We start from the raw sequence: 13,782 nt of genomic DNA on the forward strand, positions 1-13,782 counted from the left end.
AAACACAATCGCGAACGGAACGATGAGGACCCGGAACGCGATTGCGAATGAACCAAGCGGAACCTGGAATGCGATCATGAACGAACTGAAAGGGACAAACGCGAATGCAAACGAACCGAGTGGGACCTGGAATGCAATCACAAATGAGCCAAGTGGGAAAACGCGATCGCAAACTAACCGAGTTGGACAAACGAAATCGCAAACAAACTGAGTGGGACCTGGAACGCGATCCATACTAACCGAGTGGGACAAACGTGATCGCAAACGAACCAAGGGGGACCTAGAACATGATCACAAAGAACCCAATGGGACAAACATGATCGCAAACGAACCGAGGAGGGACCTGGAACACAATCACAAATTAACTGAATGGGACAAACGTGATCGCTAACGAACCGAGGGGTACCTGGAATGGGACAACCGAGTGGGACAAACGCAATCGTGAACAGACTGAGGGGGTAACCCCCCCACCCCCCGACCTGGAACGGAACCGTGAAAGGACTGATGGGGGGCCCCGCTCCCTCTCTTGCACTGGGCCCCGTGCCAGCTTGGGTGCAGTCACACTTAACACTGTTGGGCAAACTTTCATACAATAAATCCAGTCATATATTCATGTTTCGCTACACTATTGAAAATAGACAATACATTGAAATGCTGCTAATGTGCAGATATGAAGAAGATTTTTAAGTTGATCTGCCTCTGCCTAACTCTTAATGATATACTTGCTACTTCAAAAGCAGTTTGTATAATGAAGTCATTCCAATCCCATTGACAGCGCGCTGTTGTCAGCACAGCAGCTTTGCTTTTTGCTTCAGGCCGAGTTAAACATCCTTCTGTCCTTGTAAACAGTGTGACCCAAGTGGCCTGCACTGACGGTCTTCTGTTGTTTTTCCTCTAGAGGCGATGTCACAGTGAGACGAGACAGCCGATTGGAAGATTGTCTTCTGGAATCCGACAGAGACTCAGAAGACGAACAAAGTGAGGGTAAGAGAGGGAACCAAAGATGGATGTTTTAACCTATGTTAAAAAATTCCAGTCCAAAGAAAATCTACAGTAATGCAATCATAAAAACAACTTTTTTACACACTTTATGGACATTATTTTGCAATGTTCTCGAATAAATGAGTTAACAGCATTTAAAAAGTGATGCTATAAAACATTTAATTCACTTTGACAACCTTTACGAAAATATCGTTTTTTTTCTCCAGTGGACGATGATGAAGACTCCATACCCCAGGATGCATCAGAAACAGAGGAACCCGCAAGTTCTTCATGGCTGCGTTGTGTTCTTCAGTGAGCGAGAGGAGGGGTAAATGAAAAAAAGAGAGCGAGGGGAAGGAGATCGAAGGAAGGTTAAAAATAACAAACTGGAAAGGAAGAGAAAGCAAAGGCAAGGTCAAGGGGCGACGATTGAGTGCAAGAAATCACGCGAAGGGACTGAAGTGGAACAGATTGACTGACTGGCAGAAGGGAAAAAACAGAAGGAGGAGAGAAACAACAGACTGTTTTCTATGTAAACGTCGATCCAATAAACCCTACCATGTTATGTCTGTGTACGTGTGAGAGTATTTATCATCGCTGGCACTTCTGTCTATAAATATCTATAGCGTTGTTCATCATGTAGGGCTCCCGTCCAACGCTACATTAATGTATATCGATTTTCCTGCCGCTGCCTCTTTTCATTTGTCCTTTCTGAATACTTTTTATTTACTTCAGTTGATCTTCGGAATATTAATAAGCCGCTTCTTTTATTCTGTCCGGCTATTTTCGCCTTCAAAATTCATTTATTTTCTTCTCGCTGCCTATTTAATTGAACCAGTTAAGATGCATAATTAGTATTTCAATCTTTCCTCCAATCCTCCTTTCCTCCTTCCCTCCCTCCTCTGGCCCTCGCTCTCTCTCTTTCTCTCGCTCTCTCTCCCTTCCTCTTCCGCACTCTATTTCTCACTCGCACAATTTCTACATGTCTCTGTCGCTACGGCAACCAATGCTTTTCCCCACTTCCAGGCGCTCTGTCTCTCTCCCACTCCCTTCTTCAGTGGCATGAGGTAGGCATGTGAGCCGATATCTGTCTTGAGAGTTTGAATCTGCATGTTTCCAAGTGTGTGTAGGTGTATTTGTGAGTGTTGCCTGGAAGTCAGAGTGTGCCGTAAATCTGGATACAGATGTTGAGTTTTGTTTGACGGCTCGGGAAGAGGCTTGACACGGGGAACGCATCCACAGGTGTGTTCGCATGTGTGTTTTTCTGTGGATCTTGTGGTTTGGTTCTTGATGAATGTGATCCGTTTTGATCCGGATGAGTGTGTATGCTTACAGTATGTGTGTGTTTTTATTTGTGTTGTCTCAGAGCCAGCAGGGTATTTCTCCAGTACAGCCATCTGTTTATGGTCTTTTAGTCGGTGTCAAGACTGAACCCTCCCCCTTCCAGCTCTGTTTCTCTTCTCATCCTTCTCTTTATGTCATTCTCATTTAAGACATGATCGGAGTGGCGAGGAGTCAGTGAACAGGCTGAAGCGATGGAGCGATGGTAAGGCAAAGCGAGGGCGCCAAACAGACTGTTTTGGTTGCACTGTGCTCAGATCTGACCAGTTAGTTTCCTGCAGCCCGTTGGGTTGCATCAGCTTTTGCTTTAAGTCTCTTTCCATCTATGCTCGATTCACGCCTCTCAGTTATGTGTTTTTTTCGATCTCTAGCTTTTCCTTTTCAATCCCTCCTTCCGTCTTTTCGTTGCTTTGTCTCTCCTTCCCCCCAGCTCCATCTCTCCCCACATTGGATTCATTCCCCTTTGGAGCTTCCTGCTGGTCACTGTAATTTTTTGCACTGCCACCGGTGACACAGATGACAAGAAGTGGGAGGAGTTGGGCGAAATGCAGATGCCAGTCACGGCGCAGGCCAGCACCACTCAGCTGTGGGCAGTGGACTGGGGTCCCACGCAGCCCCTGGAGGACGAAACCCATCACTTGCTGTCCAGTCTGGAGACGGAGGGTTCGAGGGTGACTACGCCCGAAGACTGGTTGCACCATCGAAGCACGGCCGCCAATCAAACGCAACGCCCGACTACGGGAGAGAGGGACAAGATAGAGACAGAAGAGCAGGACACCGAGGAAGGTTGGTATCCGTGAAATGAGTTCTTTATCTGAGAGCTGCATCACCGACAGGGCTCTGGACTCATGCTGGTTCCTCATAGTAGAAAATCTGCGCTTGAGGAGAGCTTAGATTTCTCTCCTATTGAGAAGGAGGCATGCATCAATCCAATCAATACAATTTTACCTGATTATGACACTCTGCCCACCCTTTTCGCCCTCACAGTTCTCTCGCTCTTCTCTCCTGTAACGGCTCCTTGTTGCAAGTCTTTCTTCACACTTTTCTACATCTTAATGCTTCCTTTAATTGCTTTTTATAGGCATGTGGGCCATTTGGAAGCGAACTGGGAATGAGTTTTGAAATTCCAGTTCAGTTCTTGCATTTGAATTGAGGTAGCAAATAGGCCAGAATTTACAATTATGCATTTGGCAGACACCTTTATCAAAACAACTTGCATTGCATTCAAGATATATGTTACACTGGGTTAATGCACAGCATGGGAATTGAACCCATGACTTTGGTGTTGCAATGCTCTACGGTTTGAGGAATTCATTTTTAATTTAAAGTAGAATCTAAGATGTTTTTAAGAATGAATTTCACACAACTGCTGTTCATGACATCATACACACACAATATTTTCAGATTAGGGGATATTGTTATTTGATGTTTGAAATGTAAGTATACATTTGTATATTTTAAATTGTATTTAATATTTGATTTATATGCATATTTATACAAATTATTTATATATAATTGTATTAAATATTTTTTATTGCATTTCATATATAATTACATATACTATGAGATTTAAAGGGGTCATATGATGTTGCTAAAAAGAACATTATTTTGTGTATTTGGTGTAATGAAATGCGTTTATGCGGTTTAAAGTTCAAAAAACATTATTTTGCACATACTGCACATTATTGTTTCTCCTGTATGCCCCACCTTTCTGAAACGTGTCGATTTTTACAAAGCTCATCGGTCAGAAAAAATTATTATACAAATATTTAAATTATTATTATTATTTACTTATTTTAAATGAACCATGATGAAAGGAGCTTTATTTTCTATAATGTCAATTTATTTCAAAGTCTTAAAAAATCCAACCAAATATATTTTCTTGTCAAGGATGTAAACAAATATTCAAGAGTGTGTGGGTCCATATGAAAACATTTAGAAATCGGTCATTAAAAACCCACATTTGAAGGGGAGACGTCGTCTTGTTTTTACGGCCCTATTTCTGTTGTGTGACTGTGTTGAATTAATTTGAATTGCAGTTCTGCACATCCTCTTCCTATCATTCCAATTCAAAGTAGAATTTAACATCACATAGGTTTAATTCAAACGTCTGTTCAAAGTGTCCCCTCACTTTGTCTAATTATACTTCTCCTGTGCTATTTCTTTCTTCAGTGGACCCACAGTTTTATGTGACAGTGACGATCTCATCTCTGCTGATTCTCTCTGTGGTCATCATCTCTGCTAAACTCTGGTGAGACATTTTCACCACTCCTCTGCCTGCATGGTTTTGTCATACATTCCCTGAGACAGCTTGCTTCCTTGTGTGAGTGACTGAACAGTCAGTGTGTCATAATGGGTTCACACCACAGATTTCCACAAACTTTCAGTCGAGGATTCTTCTGTTCAGTAAGAGTTCCATGCAGAACTGTTAAAAATTCCATCTATGGATATTCTGACTCTGCAGACACTAACAGTGTGGACACCTTACAGTGTTTTATTGTGCTGGTTTAATTAGAAATTTAGCCCGGAGCGTCGAGGGCCATCAGGCGCAGGAATGCATTTATATTTACTCGAACGGCAGCATTCGATTGCATAGATGATCATTAAAATGATATAGAGAGCTGAGGAATGGCCCATATCATCCTGAGAGTAACTATAAACACAGGGGTGACAGGTTATGAGTGTGATTTATTACTACCTGCCTTAGTTTATGCTAGAACCTTCCCTTTGCTGAATTCACTTTCACTGTCAAACTCTTCAGCCAACACACTCTCATGGCAATTCATAACTATTTTGACAAATTGGTGGCTAATTTGTATGAATTTGTACCATCTCATTTGTACGTTTTTCTATGATCTGCTTGGGCTCAAATTATACTTTGGCTTTTACGTGTACACTAGGGTATGCGTTGTTCGCTGTGACATAAATTTTGTCATCAACATATTATGCATACATACATACAGGTGCATCTCAATAAATTAGAATGTCGTGGAAAAGTTAATTTATTTCAGTAATTCAACTCAAATTGTGAAACTCGTGTATTAAATAAATTCAATGCACACAGACTGAAGTAGTTTAAGTCTTTGGTTCTTTTAATTGTGATGATTTTGGCTCACATTTAACAAAAACCCACCAACTCACTATCTCAACAAATTAGAATACTCCATAAGACCAACCAAAGACTTAAACTACTTCAGTCTGTGTGCATTGAATTTATTTAATACACAAGTTTCACAATTTGAGTTGAATTACTGAAATAAATGAACTTTTCCACGACATTCTAATTTATTGAGATGCACCTGTACTATAGGCCTACGTGTGAAGCACGATTTTTCTAACCACGCTCAGCTCACACGTGCCTTCAATTTTTTTGCACTAGTTTGTCCACAAGATGGCAAGGCCTGTTGTTTCATAGTCAATAAAGAAACACAAGAGATAAAACAACAACAAAAGCAAACAACAACAATAGACAGCCATGATGACAAGTACTTGTGTGAGGGGGTTAAGAGATACTCTTAACCGCAACTCTAATTGAAGACATTTTATAACTTCTGGAGAGAAATAGTGCAGACATTGGACATTGGACACTTTCTAGTGCGCATGAGTCAACCGCATGTGTTCGCAAACACTATCAAACTAGTGGTTAGGTTTAAGGCCCAGGTATACTTATTTATCCATGTTTTACATCTCATGCACAACTGAGCATGCAAGCCTTTCAAAGTGTAGTTGAGTTGTTAGTGTGGATAGACGTGTTCAAATCATTATTTTAAATTTTCATTTACTCGCACATGTGCCATTATGTGCACAGACATCAGCGAAATGTGTGTTGACGAAAATTACGTATCACAGACAGTACACGGGCCAGCAGGCGGCGCCCTTGATAGAATTCGTGTTTGGGCCCCTCTCCCTCCTCAGGCCCTTGGAATCATCCTAAACGTCACAGACAAGGGAAGTATACTTTCGACTTTAGGAGTGGACCTTCAATCTTACATTCTAAAAGAGGAATGTTTCTGTACGAATCACAAATTCATATATGTTTTATCATAAGATTCGGATTGCTTCAGCCAAATCTCATCGTTTTTATGCTGCGGGCAAAGCAATGGTGCAGATACTACAAATCAGACATTATGGGAATGTGCTTGTATATATGAGCTTGTTTCTAAAATCGATAGAGAGGTTTAAAACTGTCACATCGCAGAACTCCCAACAGGTTTATCGTTTATGTTAATGTGAGGCCGGCGCTCACGTAGAAGATCAGACCGACGTTCATCTGAGCGAGCCGAGGGCGATTTTATTGCATACACAAGCTATATCTCCGCAATTAATCTCTGCATTTCACACACTTGCCTTGACAGATATCCTCTCGCTCATTTAACAACCCCCAACCCTCCGTCCGTCATCCCATCAGATCAGAGGTGGAGTAAACTCTCCTGAGTCACTGAAGATAAGTGCGAGTCGGTGTGGGGTATTAATATTACATGGGACCAGGGTCGGCGCCAGAGCGCACAAAGTGAGGGGGCTGGCACAATTTATTGGGGGGCCGCACTTTTTTTGGGGGGGGGGCTGCTTTGAAAAAAATAATGTTTCTGAAAGTAATTTTCAGATGCAACTGGGGAAAAAAACGGGATAAACACAAACATGAAACTTGTAAATAAACTAATCTGATATATAGCCTATGTACAATTTAATAACATATAGCCTACTAATGTAAATTTGTTAACCCACAGTAACAAATTTTAACAGATTAATCGCATATTTTTGTTTGCTGCATGCTTTTAAAAACACAATTAAAAAAAAATTTTTTTTTTTGAGGAAAATATAAAAAAGATACGTCTCGTATAAGTATTTTCAGAAATAATAACGGCAGGCCTAATCATGTTATAATGTACCAACGTGGCGCCGACGCTGCATGGGACGTCACACCGCGTCTGCGACGCTTTGTCTTCCTCATGGTTGCTGGACAAATATGATTTTAACTGAATATTTCAGCGTCTCTCTCTCTCTCTTTCTCTATCGCACGCTTTAATTTCCCCCACTCTGTTTTTTCTTTCGCTGAAGGCGGTCTATTAAATTAAGCCAGCGAGTGAATGAACTTCCCGTCAGTGTCACTGAAGTGTTTGCCTTCTTTCCCGTTACACTATTTAATCTCTCTTTTCATGCCTCTTTCTCACCTTCTTCAGTGTCTATATTCTCGATTCGTTCACTGGCTGTCGTCCTAATCTCTCTCTCTCTCTCTCTCTCTCTCTCTCTCTCTCACTTTCATTCAGTTACGACCGCAGTCTCTCGCAGCGCCCTCCGCCTCTCTCCCTCGCCATCCCTCACTCCATAGCTCAGGAGGACAGCAGGCAGACACTGCACAGCACTCCATCCTTCCCCGACAGAGAGAGGTAGCGTGCTTGTGCCTGTAAGCCTGTGGGACAGGGTGCCAAGACTGCTTTTAGTTCTTTGTGTATGCGAAAAAGGAAAAGCCAGAGATAGCAAGACTGCTAAACCCTGTCAAAGGGAACAACATAAATAAAAGAACATGTTCCCAACAAATAAATAAACACAACTAGGGGCTATACTAAATGACTGATTTGTTCGTTTAAAATCATGCCAGGGTGTCTGTGGATCCTTATTAAAAAGTCGAAACGTTCAAAAGGTATTCTAAATATCACAGCCAAATGTTTAGAATATTGTTCATTTTTTGAGGGAAAGATATATAGGCCTATATAAAATCACTGTGTATTATGTATTAATATATTGTTGCAAAAATAAAATGATAATTTTAAGTTTAAATTATTATTACATAAAATAAATTTTCAGATTAAAATGTTAGGCCTATTTTTTCATAACATGAAAAACTAAGTAAAAATGTACAATAAGTGGCCTAACTATTTGAACTTGATTTTACTGTATTTTCTTTCCTGCATATATTGCTGGAAATACATAAATATTAATTTATTATTCCTTCATGGAGTCATTTAATGTAAAATAAATATTAAAACGGTATTTTGGTTCCTGCAGTTATCACACACACTGAATTTTAAATAATTTAATTTAGGCTTGGCGTTTATAATGGTTAGATATATGTATGTAAATAAAAATTAAAATGTTATCATATTTATTAAACAAGTAATTGGTAAATTAACTTTTTAATTAATAGTCATATTACATGATTATTCTTCCATTAACTCATTTAGTGATGCAAAATGTACCTGTTTTTTAAATTTATTAAAAAAAAAAAGTATTTTAATGATAACTGTTCATACAGTTGACTGTTAAAGAGGTTTAAACCTCATTACTTAATGACTAAAATATTATATTTTTGTCTTTTTTGTTACAAAATTGGTCGGATTCTTTTAAAAATGTGCATTCAATGAAAATGTGTTCAATTAATTAAATTAATATCTATTTAAATTTAAAAATGAAGATGACGTTTGTATGTATGCTGATTCTGTGTGTACATCAGTATGTTAGTGCTGTTAGATCAGTGGTAATGCCTTGCAATACAAAACAGCCAGTTAGGCGTTGTTGTGGAGGTTTTCCTCAATTGTTGTGAATATTTCAACAGGAGAGATGCAGAGAGCGAAAGAAAGCGTGCCATCCATGAAATCAGACCCCTTCCTGCTGCTCTGTGCATTTCAGAATTAATCTCACAGTCAGTAATAGAGTGAGACTCTTATTAATTTAATTTGCCATCTCTTTCTTCATCTCTTTACCCCACGCTGCAGGATACCAGTGGTCAATCTTTGAAGAGCTGACTGTTCCGAGCATGATAATCAAATCCCGCGGGCATGACACCGTCTCGGTGTGGCCGTTGGTGAGAACATGTGGGCAAGCCATGCGAATGTACATAACATGTAGATAGACACATGTGGATATATGGATGAATACATCTGTTTTGGCACTCTGATGGAGACTGTGAGGTTTTGTGGTCCAGTGGCTCTTCGTTTCTGGCTGTACCTCTTTCTTCCAGTGCCGTTTGTACAGTATTATTCTCATTAGCTCAACGTAGCCTTTCACAAGGGCTCCGGGAATGCTATGTCCTCTACCATAAAAACAATCATTAGCTTCTGATCCTGGAATAAGCTGTGATGTATGTAGTCATTAATTTAGTAACCGGCGTGACATGCTTGCAGTAGCCTCTCTCTCATGCATACAAAGGTTACAGCCGCCTACCGCTGCCTTTATCGCACTTTGTGTAGCATTTATTTGAGCTTAATGAATGACTGCAGTTATTTTGAAGAGTTAAATATAATTCACATCATTTGTTTATAGTGCTTTGTTTCATATCGCTCCATGTTCCATGGCAACAGCGGGCTGCAATGACGTCTGCTGATATCTGGAAACACCTCTGCAGTGTTGTTACCTTATAATTTACACTAATTATCAGATGGACGTTTTCGTAAATCTGACTCAACATCTGTTGAGGTGTTCGTGAAACCTACGTAATTCTATTCCGAGTGTGTTGTTATGCTTCTTATTAGCTTTATACTTCTAAATCATGGCCATATAGCTCTTCTCGGGGGTCTTTTTTGGTTAGCGGAGAGCTAGCACTCACCACAGTGACTGTGGTGTTTGTGGTGTTTTCATGTTTATGGAAGTTTATGGAAAGCACAATTAAGGACATGTATGAAGACATACTGAAAAATAAGCTTGGCACTTCCATGGCATTTTTAGTTTGATAAGCAATTAAAAAACACGCCACACAAGTTTGTTTGATGTATCGCTATGCTAACAACCCATGGCTACCGAGGCAGCTTGGGTTCCCTTTCGATACTTTACTCGTACTGCGTCGCTAAGACACGGTGGGGAAAACTCCTTTTCTCCGATTATTGAAGCCTTTTTCAATCACAGCAGTGCATCTGCACTGCCATTGGTTCAAAAGAATGAACAGAAATTAACCAATGACGGCGCGGCGGAGCAGCGTGAGCCTATGGCGAGGCAGCGTGCCAGAGCCCGCCAAATTGGGCGGGGCATCTGGCTATATAAGCAGGCGCTCGGCATAGGATCACTGGTTCATATCGACTGAAGCGATGACAGAGTCGTGCAGCGTCATAGCACGGTTAGCTACGCAGTACTCGTTCCCGTATCTCAGGTAACCGAGGTTACGTTAGTAACCGAGTACGATATCTTTCAATCACAGCAGTGCATCTGCACTGCCATTGGTTCAAAAGAATGAACAGAAAGCCGATTGACGCCAGGGTTGGTACGGACACTGAGCTCATCCGTGTCTTATCAAAAGCCGTCGAAGAGCTTGGATTGGAGTGGTCTTCACCTGAAGAGCCCACTCGCAGCCGCCTGGATGAGTGGTTTCTTCCGGGATGCCGCCAGACCCCTCCTCAGCGAGCTGCGCCCTTCTTCCCAGAGGTTCACGACGAGCTGACGAAGTCATGGCGCGCCCCCTACTCAGCTACGATAAGCTGCCTCCTCTGGCCGAAGCGGTGGCGCCATCGCGAGTGACCTGGTCTCGTTTGGGGGATCGGATGACGAGCCGCTTGATGACAGTATGTCCCTAGCGGCCTCGGATGCTGAGGATTGGTCGGACTCCATTGCTGACCCCGCCCCCTTGCCGTCCGCGAAGCCAATCGACGCCAGGGTTGGTACGGACACCGAGCTCATCCGTGTCCTATCAAAAGCCGTCGAGGAGCTCGGATTGGAGTGGTCTTCGCCTGAAGAGCCCACTCGCAGCCGCCTAGATGAGTGGTTTCTGCCCGGACGCCGCCAGACCCCTCCTCAGCGAGCTGCGCCCTTCTTCCCAGAGGTTCACGACGAGCTGACGAAGTCGTGGCACGCCCCCTACTCAGCTCGTTTACGCTCCTCTATCTCTCCCGCCCTCACTACGGTCGACGGCGCTGCACAGAAGGGCTATGATAAGCTGCCTCCTCTGGACGAAGCGGTGGCTGCACACCTCTGCCTCCCCGCTGCCATCGGATGGAAGGCAAAGGCTGCTCATCCTTCTAAGCCCTGCCGAACGACTTCAGCCCTCGCTGGTTGTGCTTACACATCGGCGGGCCAGGCTGCGTCTGCGTTACACTCTATGGCGGTGCTCCAAGTGTACCAGGCGAAGCTCCTTCGCGCCATGGATGAGTCTGGGCCAGAACACTCTGCAGCGTTCAGAGAGCTGCGCAGCGCCACCGATCTGGCCCTGCGCGCCACAAAGCACAGGCCATTGGGAGGTTGATGGCCAGCCTGGTGGGGCTGGAACGCCACTTATGGCTGAATTTGACGGAGATCAAAGAAGCGGATAAAACCATCTTCCTTGACTCCCCGGTCACCCCCACTGGCCTTTTCGGACCTGCTGTGGAAGGGTTCGCCGAGCGTTTCACGGCTGCACAGAAGTCGTCCCAAGCCATGCGACACTTCCTGCCGAAGCGTTCCAGTTCTGCAGCTGCTGCCAGTCGCCCCAAGCCTGCGCCGACTCAACAGCCAGCCAAAACCACGCCTCCTGCTGCTCAGCCCTCTGCACAGCCTGAGCCCAGGCAGCGCTCACGCTCTGCAAAGCGCCATCCTTTCCCGAAGCGCCAGGGACCCCGGCCCAAGATTGTGCTGGACCCTACACCTCAGAAGCCGTCACCCCGTTCAGTTCCGGGTGCTGGGAAAAATGTGTTTATTGCATGCAAAGGGCCTGTTCTAGCGCCCAAGTGTATAACCGCTGTGACAGCGGACAAAATAAAACACAAACATACTCAAAAAGAGAGCAAATTTCCTCTTCGTGTCAAAGTGGGTTATGGGGATTATAAAACGAGGTTATCTAATCCAATTCGCTCGAGAACCCCCGCGTTTCTGCGGTGTGATCCCCACCTTAGTAGGGAACACGAACGCTCGCGTTCTGCGTTCCGAGGTGGCTGTGTTGCTGGTGAAACGGGCCATAGAAATCGTCCCGCCAGCTCAGAGCGAGTCAGGCTTTTACAGCCGTTACTTCCTCGTCCCCAAAAAGGATGGCGGCCTCAGGCCCATCCTCGATCTCAGGCTTTTGAACCACGCCGTAGTAAAGTGCGCGTTCAAAATGACCACTTTGAAACAGATCCTCTCGCTAATTCGCCCAGGGGACTGGTTCTTCTCTCTGGATCTGAAAGACGCTTACTTTCACATTCATATAGCCCCCCGCAACAGGCCCTTCTTGAGATTCGCCTTCGAAGGAGTGGCATATCAATATACGGTCCTCCCGTTCGGGCTGTCTCTAGCCCCACGCACTTTCACAAAGTGCATAGATGCGGCTCTCTCCCCTCTGAGACAGATGGGAATCCGCATTCTGAATTACCTCGACGACTGGCTTGTTTTAGCCCAGTCAGAGGTCGAGCTAATATCCCACAGATCCTTCCTCCTCAACCACTTAAGAGTGCTTGGGGCTCAGGGTCAATTATGCCAAAAGCTTGATGATTCCCAGCCAACGAATCTCATTTCTGGGGGCTGTCTTCGACTCCACTCAAATGAGAGCTGTAGCCTCGCCAGAACGTGTCCTGGCTATACAGCAGCTGACGACCGCCTTCACGATTGGCACGTCCCTTCCTCTCAGAGTGTTTCAGAGGATGCTGGGCCTTATGGCCTCTGCATCGCCAGTACTGCAGTTAGGCCTCCTTCGCATGTGGCCCCTTCAGCACTGGCTGAAACCCCTGGTTCCATTCCGAGCTTGGCGTCACAGACGCCTTCGTATCAAGGTGGATCAAGTCTGTGTCGCAGCCCTTGCCCCTTGGAAGGACCCTTCGTGGTTCAAACAGCGCATACCCCTGGGGATGATACACAAAAGGAAGGTCATCTTTACAGATGCGTAAAACACGGGCTGGGGAGCCCTGTGCGACGGCAGACCAGCCTTTGGCACGTAATCGAAAGAGGAGTCAAAGCTGCACATCAACTGCCTGGAAATGCTGGCAGTATGGCAGGCCTTACAGTCCTTCCTACTAGGGATGCACCGATACTGGTATCGGTATCGGGCCCGATACTGCGCTCCTGTACTCGTACTCATACTCGTTAAAATGCTTAAGGATGTCTACTACGAAGTATATGTATGCAATGAATATAACATTAAACATTCAGTATTAACGCCTGTATGTATGTAGCTGATGTGCGCGAGCTGATAAACAAAGCGCGCTGAGTGGATTGAGCGCGCGGCGGCGCAGATGCGCGAGCTTGTCGAGTGAATATATCTTTCTCACAGACATCACTGGAAAGTTTGTAGTTCGGTCGGATGTGTCAAAAACAAGTAAGTAAAACAATGCACAAGTTACTTAACGGTAGGGAGAGAGAGAGAGAGAGAGAAAGAAAGAGAGAGAGAGAGCGCGCGTACTTCTGTTGTGTGATCTTTGATGTTCACTCACTTAGCACACGCATCATTTGGATTAAAACGAAATCGTAAAAATAAAACCATTCATAGGGGCATTCACTATAAACATAATTTATTTTCGACCTAGGCATACACGACTTTCTGGCGAAAGTGAAACTAACAGCCTGTGTGAAATGCGCTAGGCTGTACTACTG

General features: G+C 44.0%; 2 protein-coding genes across 6 annotated transcripts in view; both read left to right on the forward strand.

Annotated features, from left to right (window-relative positions):
- LOC107717458 (lissencephaly-1 homolog) overlaps positions 1-1,310 on the forward strand; it is a 13,638-nt gene extending 12,328 nt beyond the window's left edge. Inside the window, exons 13-14 of the mRNA XM_016524222.1 lie at positions 899-984; positions 1,209-1,310. Of these exons, the coding sequence (XP_016379708.1) occupies positions 899-984; positions 1,209-1,297 (175 nt within the window). The 3' untranslated portion in view covers positions 1,298-1,310. The remainder of the gene's footprint in view (positions 1-898; positions 985-1,208) is intronic.
- Positions 1,311-1,995: 685 nt separating this feature from the next.
- Positions 1,996-9,938, forward strand: LOC107717456 (PILR alpha-associated neural protein-like). 5 transcript variants are annotated; one of them, XM_016524217.1, is made up of 6 exons: positions 1,996-2,048; positions 2,475-2,527; positions 2,753-3,108; positions 4,495-4,573; positions 7,590-7,709; positions 9,036-9,938. In XM_016524217.1, exons 2-6 carry the CDS (start codon positions 2,517-2,519, stop codon positions 9,055-9,057), a joined length of 588 nt encoding a protein of 195 aa, XP_016379703.1. In that variant the 5' UTR covers positions 1,996-2,048; positions 2,475-2,516; the 3' UTR covers positions 9,058-9,938. The 5 variants fall into 5 exon arrangements, with proteins under 5 accessions (XP_016379703.1, XP_016379706.1, XP_016379701.1 ...); XM_016524220.1 differs by having other exon boundaries at positions 2,002-2,048; positions 2,839-3,108; XM_016524215.1 differs by lacking the exon at positions 1,996-2,048 and adding an exon at positions 2,163-2,223.
- Positions 9,939-13,782: the final 3,844 nt, after the last annotated feature.

This window comes from Sinocyclocheilus rhinocerous, unplaced genomic scaffold (assembly GCF_001515625.1).
Source record: "Sinocyclocheilus rhinocerous isolate Xijiao unplaced genomic scaffold, SAMN03320098_v1.1 scaffold1622, whole genome shotgun sequence".
Taxonomy (NCBI): domain Eukaryota; kingdom Metazoa; phylum Chordata; class Actinopteri; order Cypriniformes; family Cyprinidae; genus Sinocyclocheilus; species Sinocyclocheilus rhinocerous.

What these genes read in the sequence shown, in the direction of transcription:
- LOC107717456 (XM_016524217.1), top strand. An exon ending in AGAGCAGGACACCGAGGAAG is followed by an intron (nt 3,109 to 4,494) that starts GTTGGTATCCGT and finishes TTCTTTCTTCAG; the next exon opens with TGGACCCACAGTTTTATGTG. An exon ending in TCCTTCCCCGACAGAGAGAG is followed by an intron (nt 7,710 to 9,035) that starts GTAGCGTGCTTG and finishes CCCACGCTGCAG; the next exon opens with GATACCAGTGGTCAATCTTT.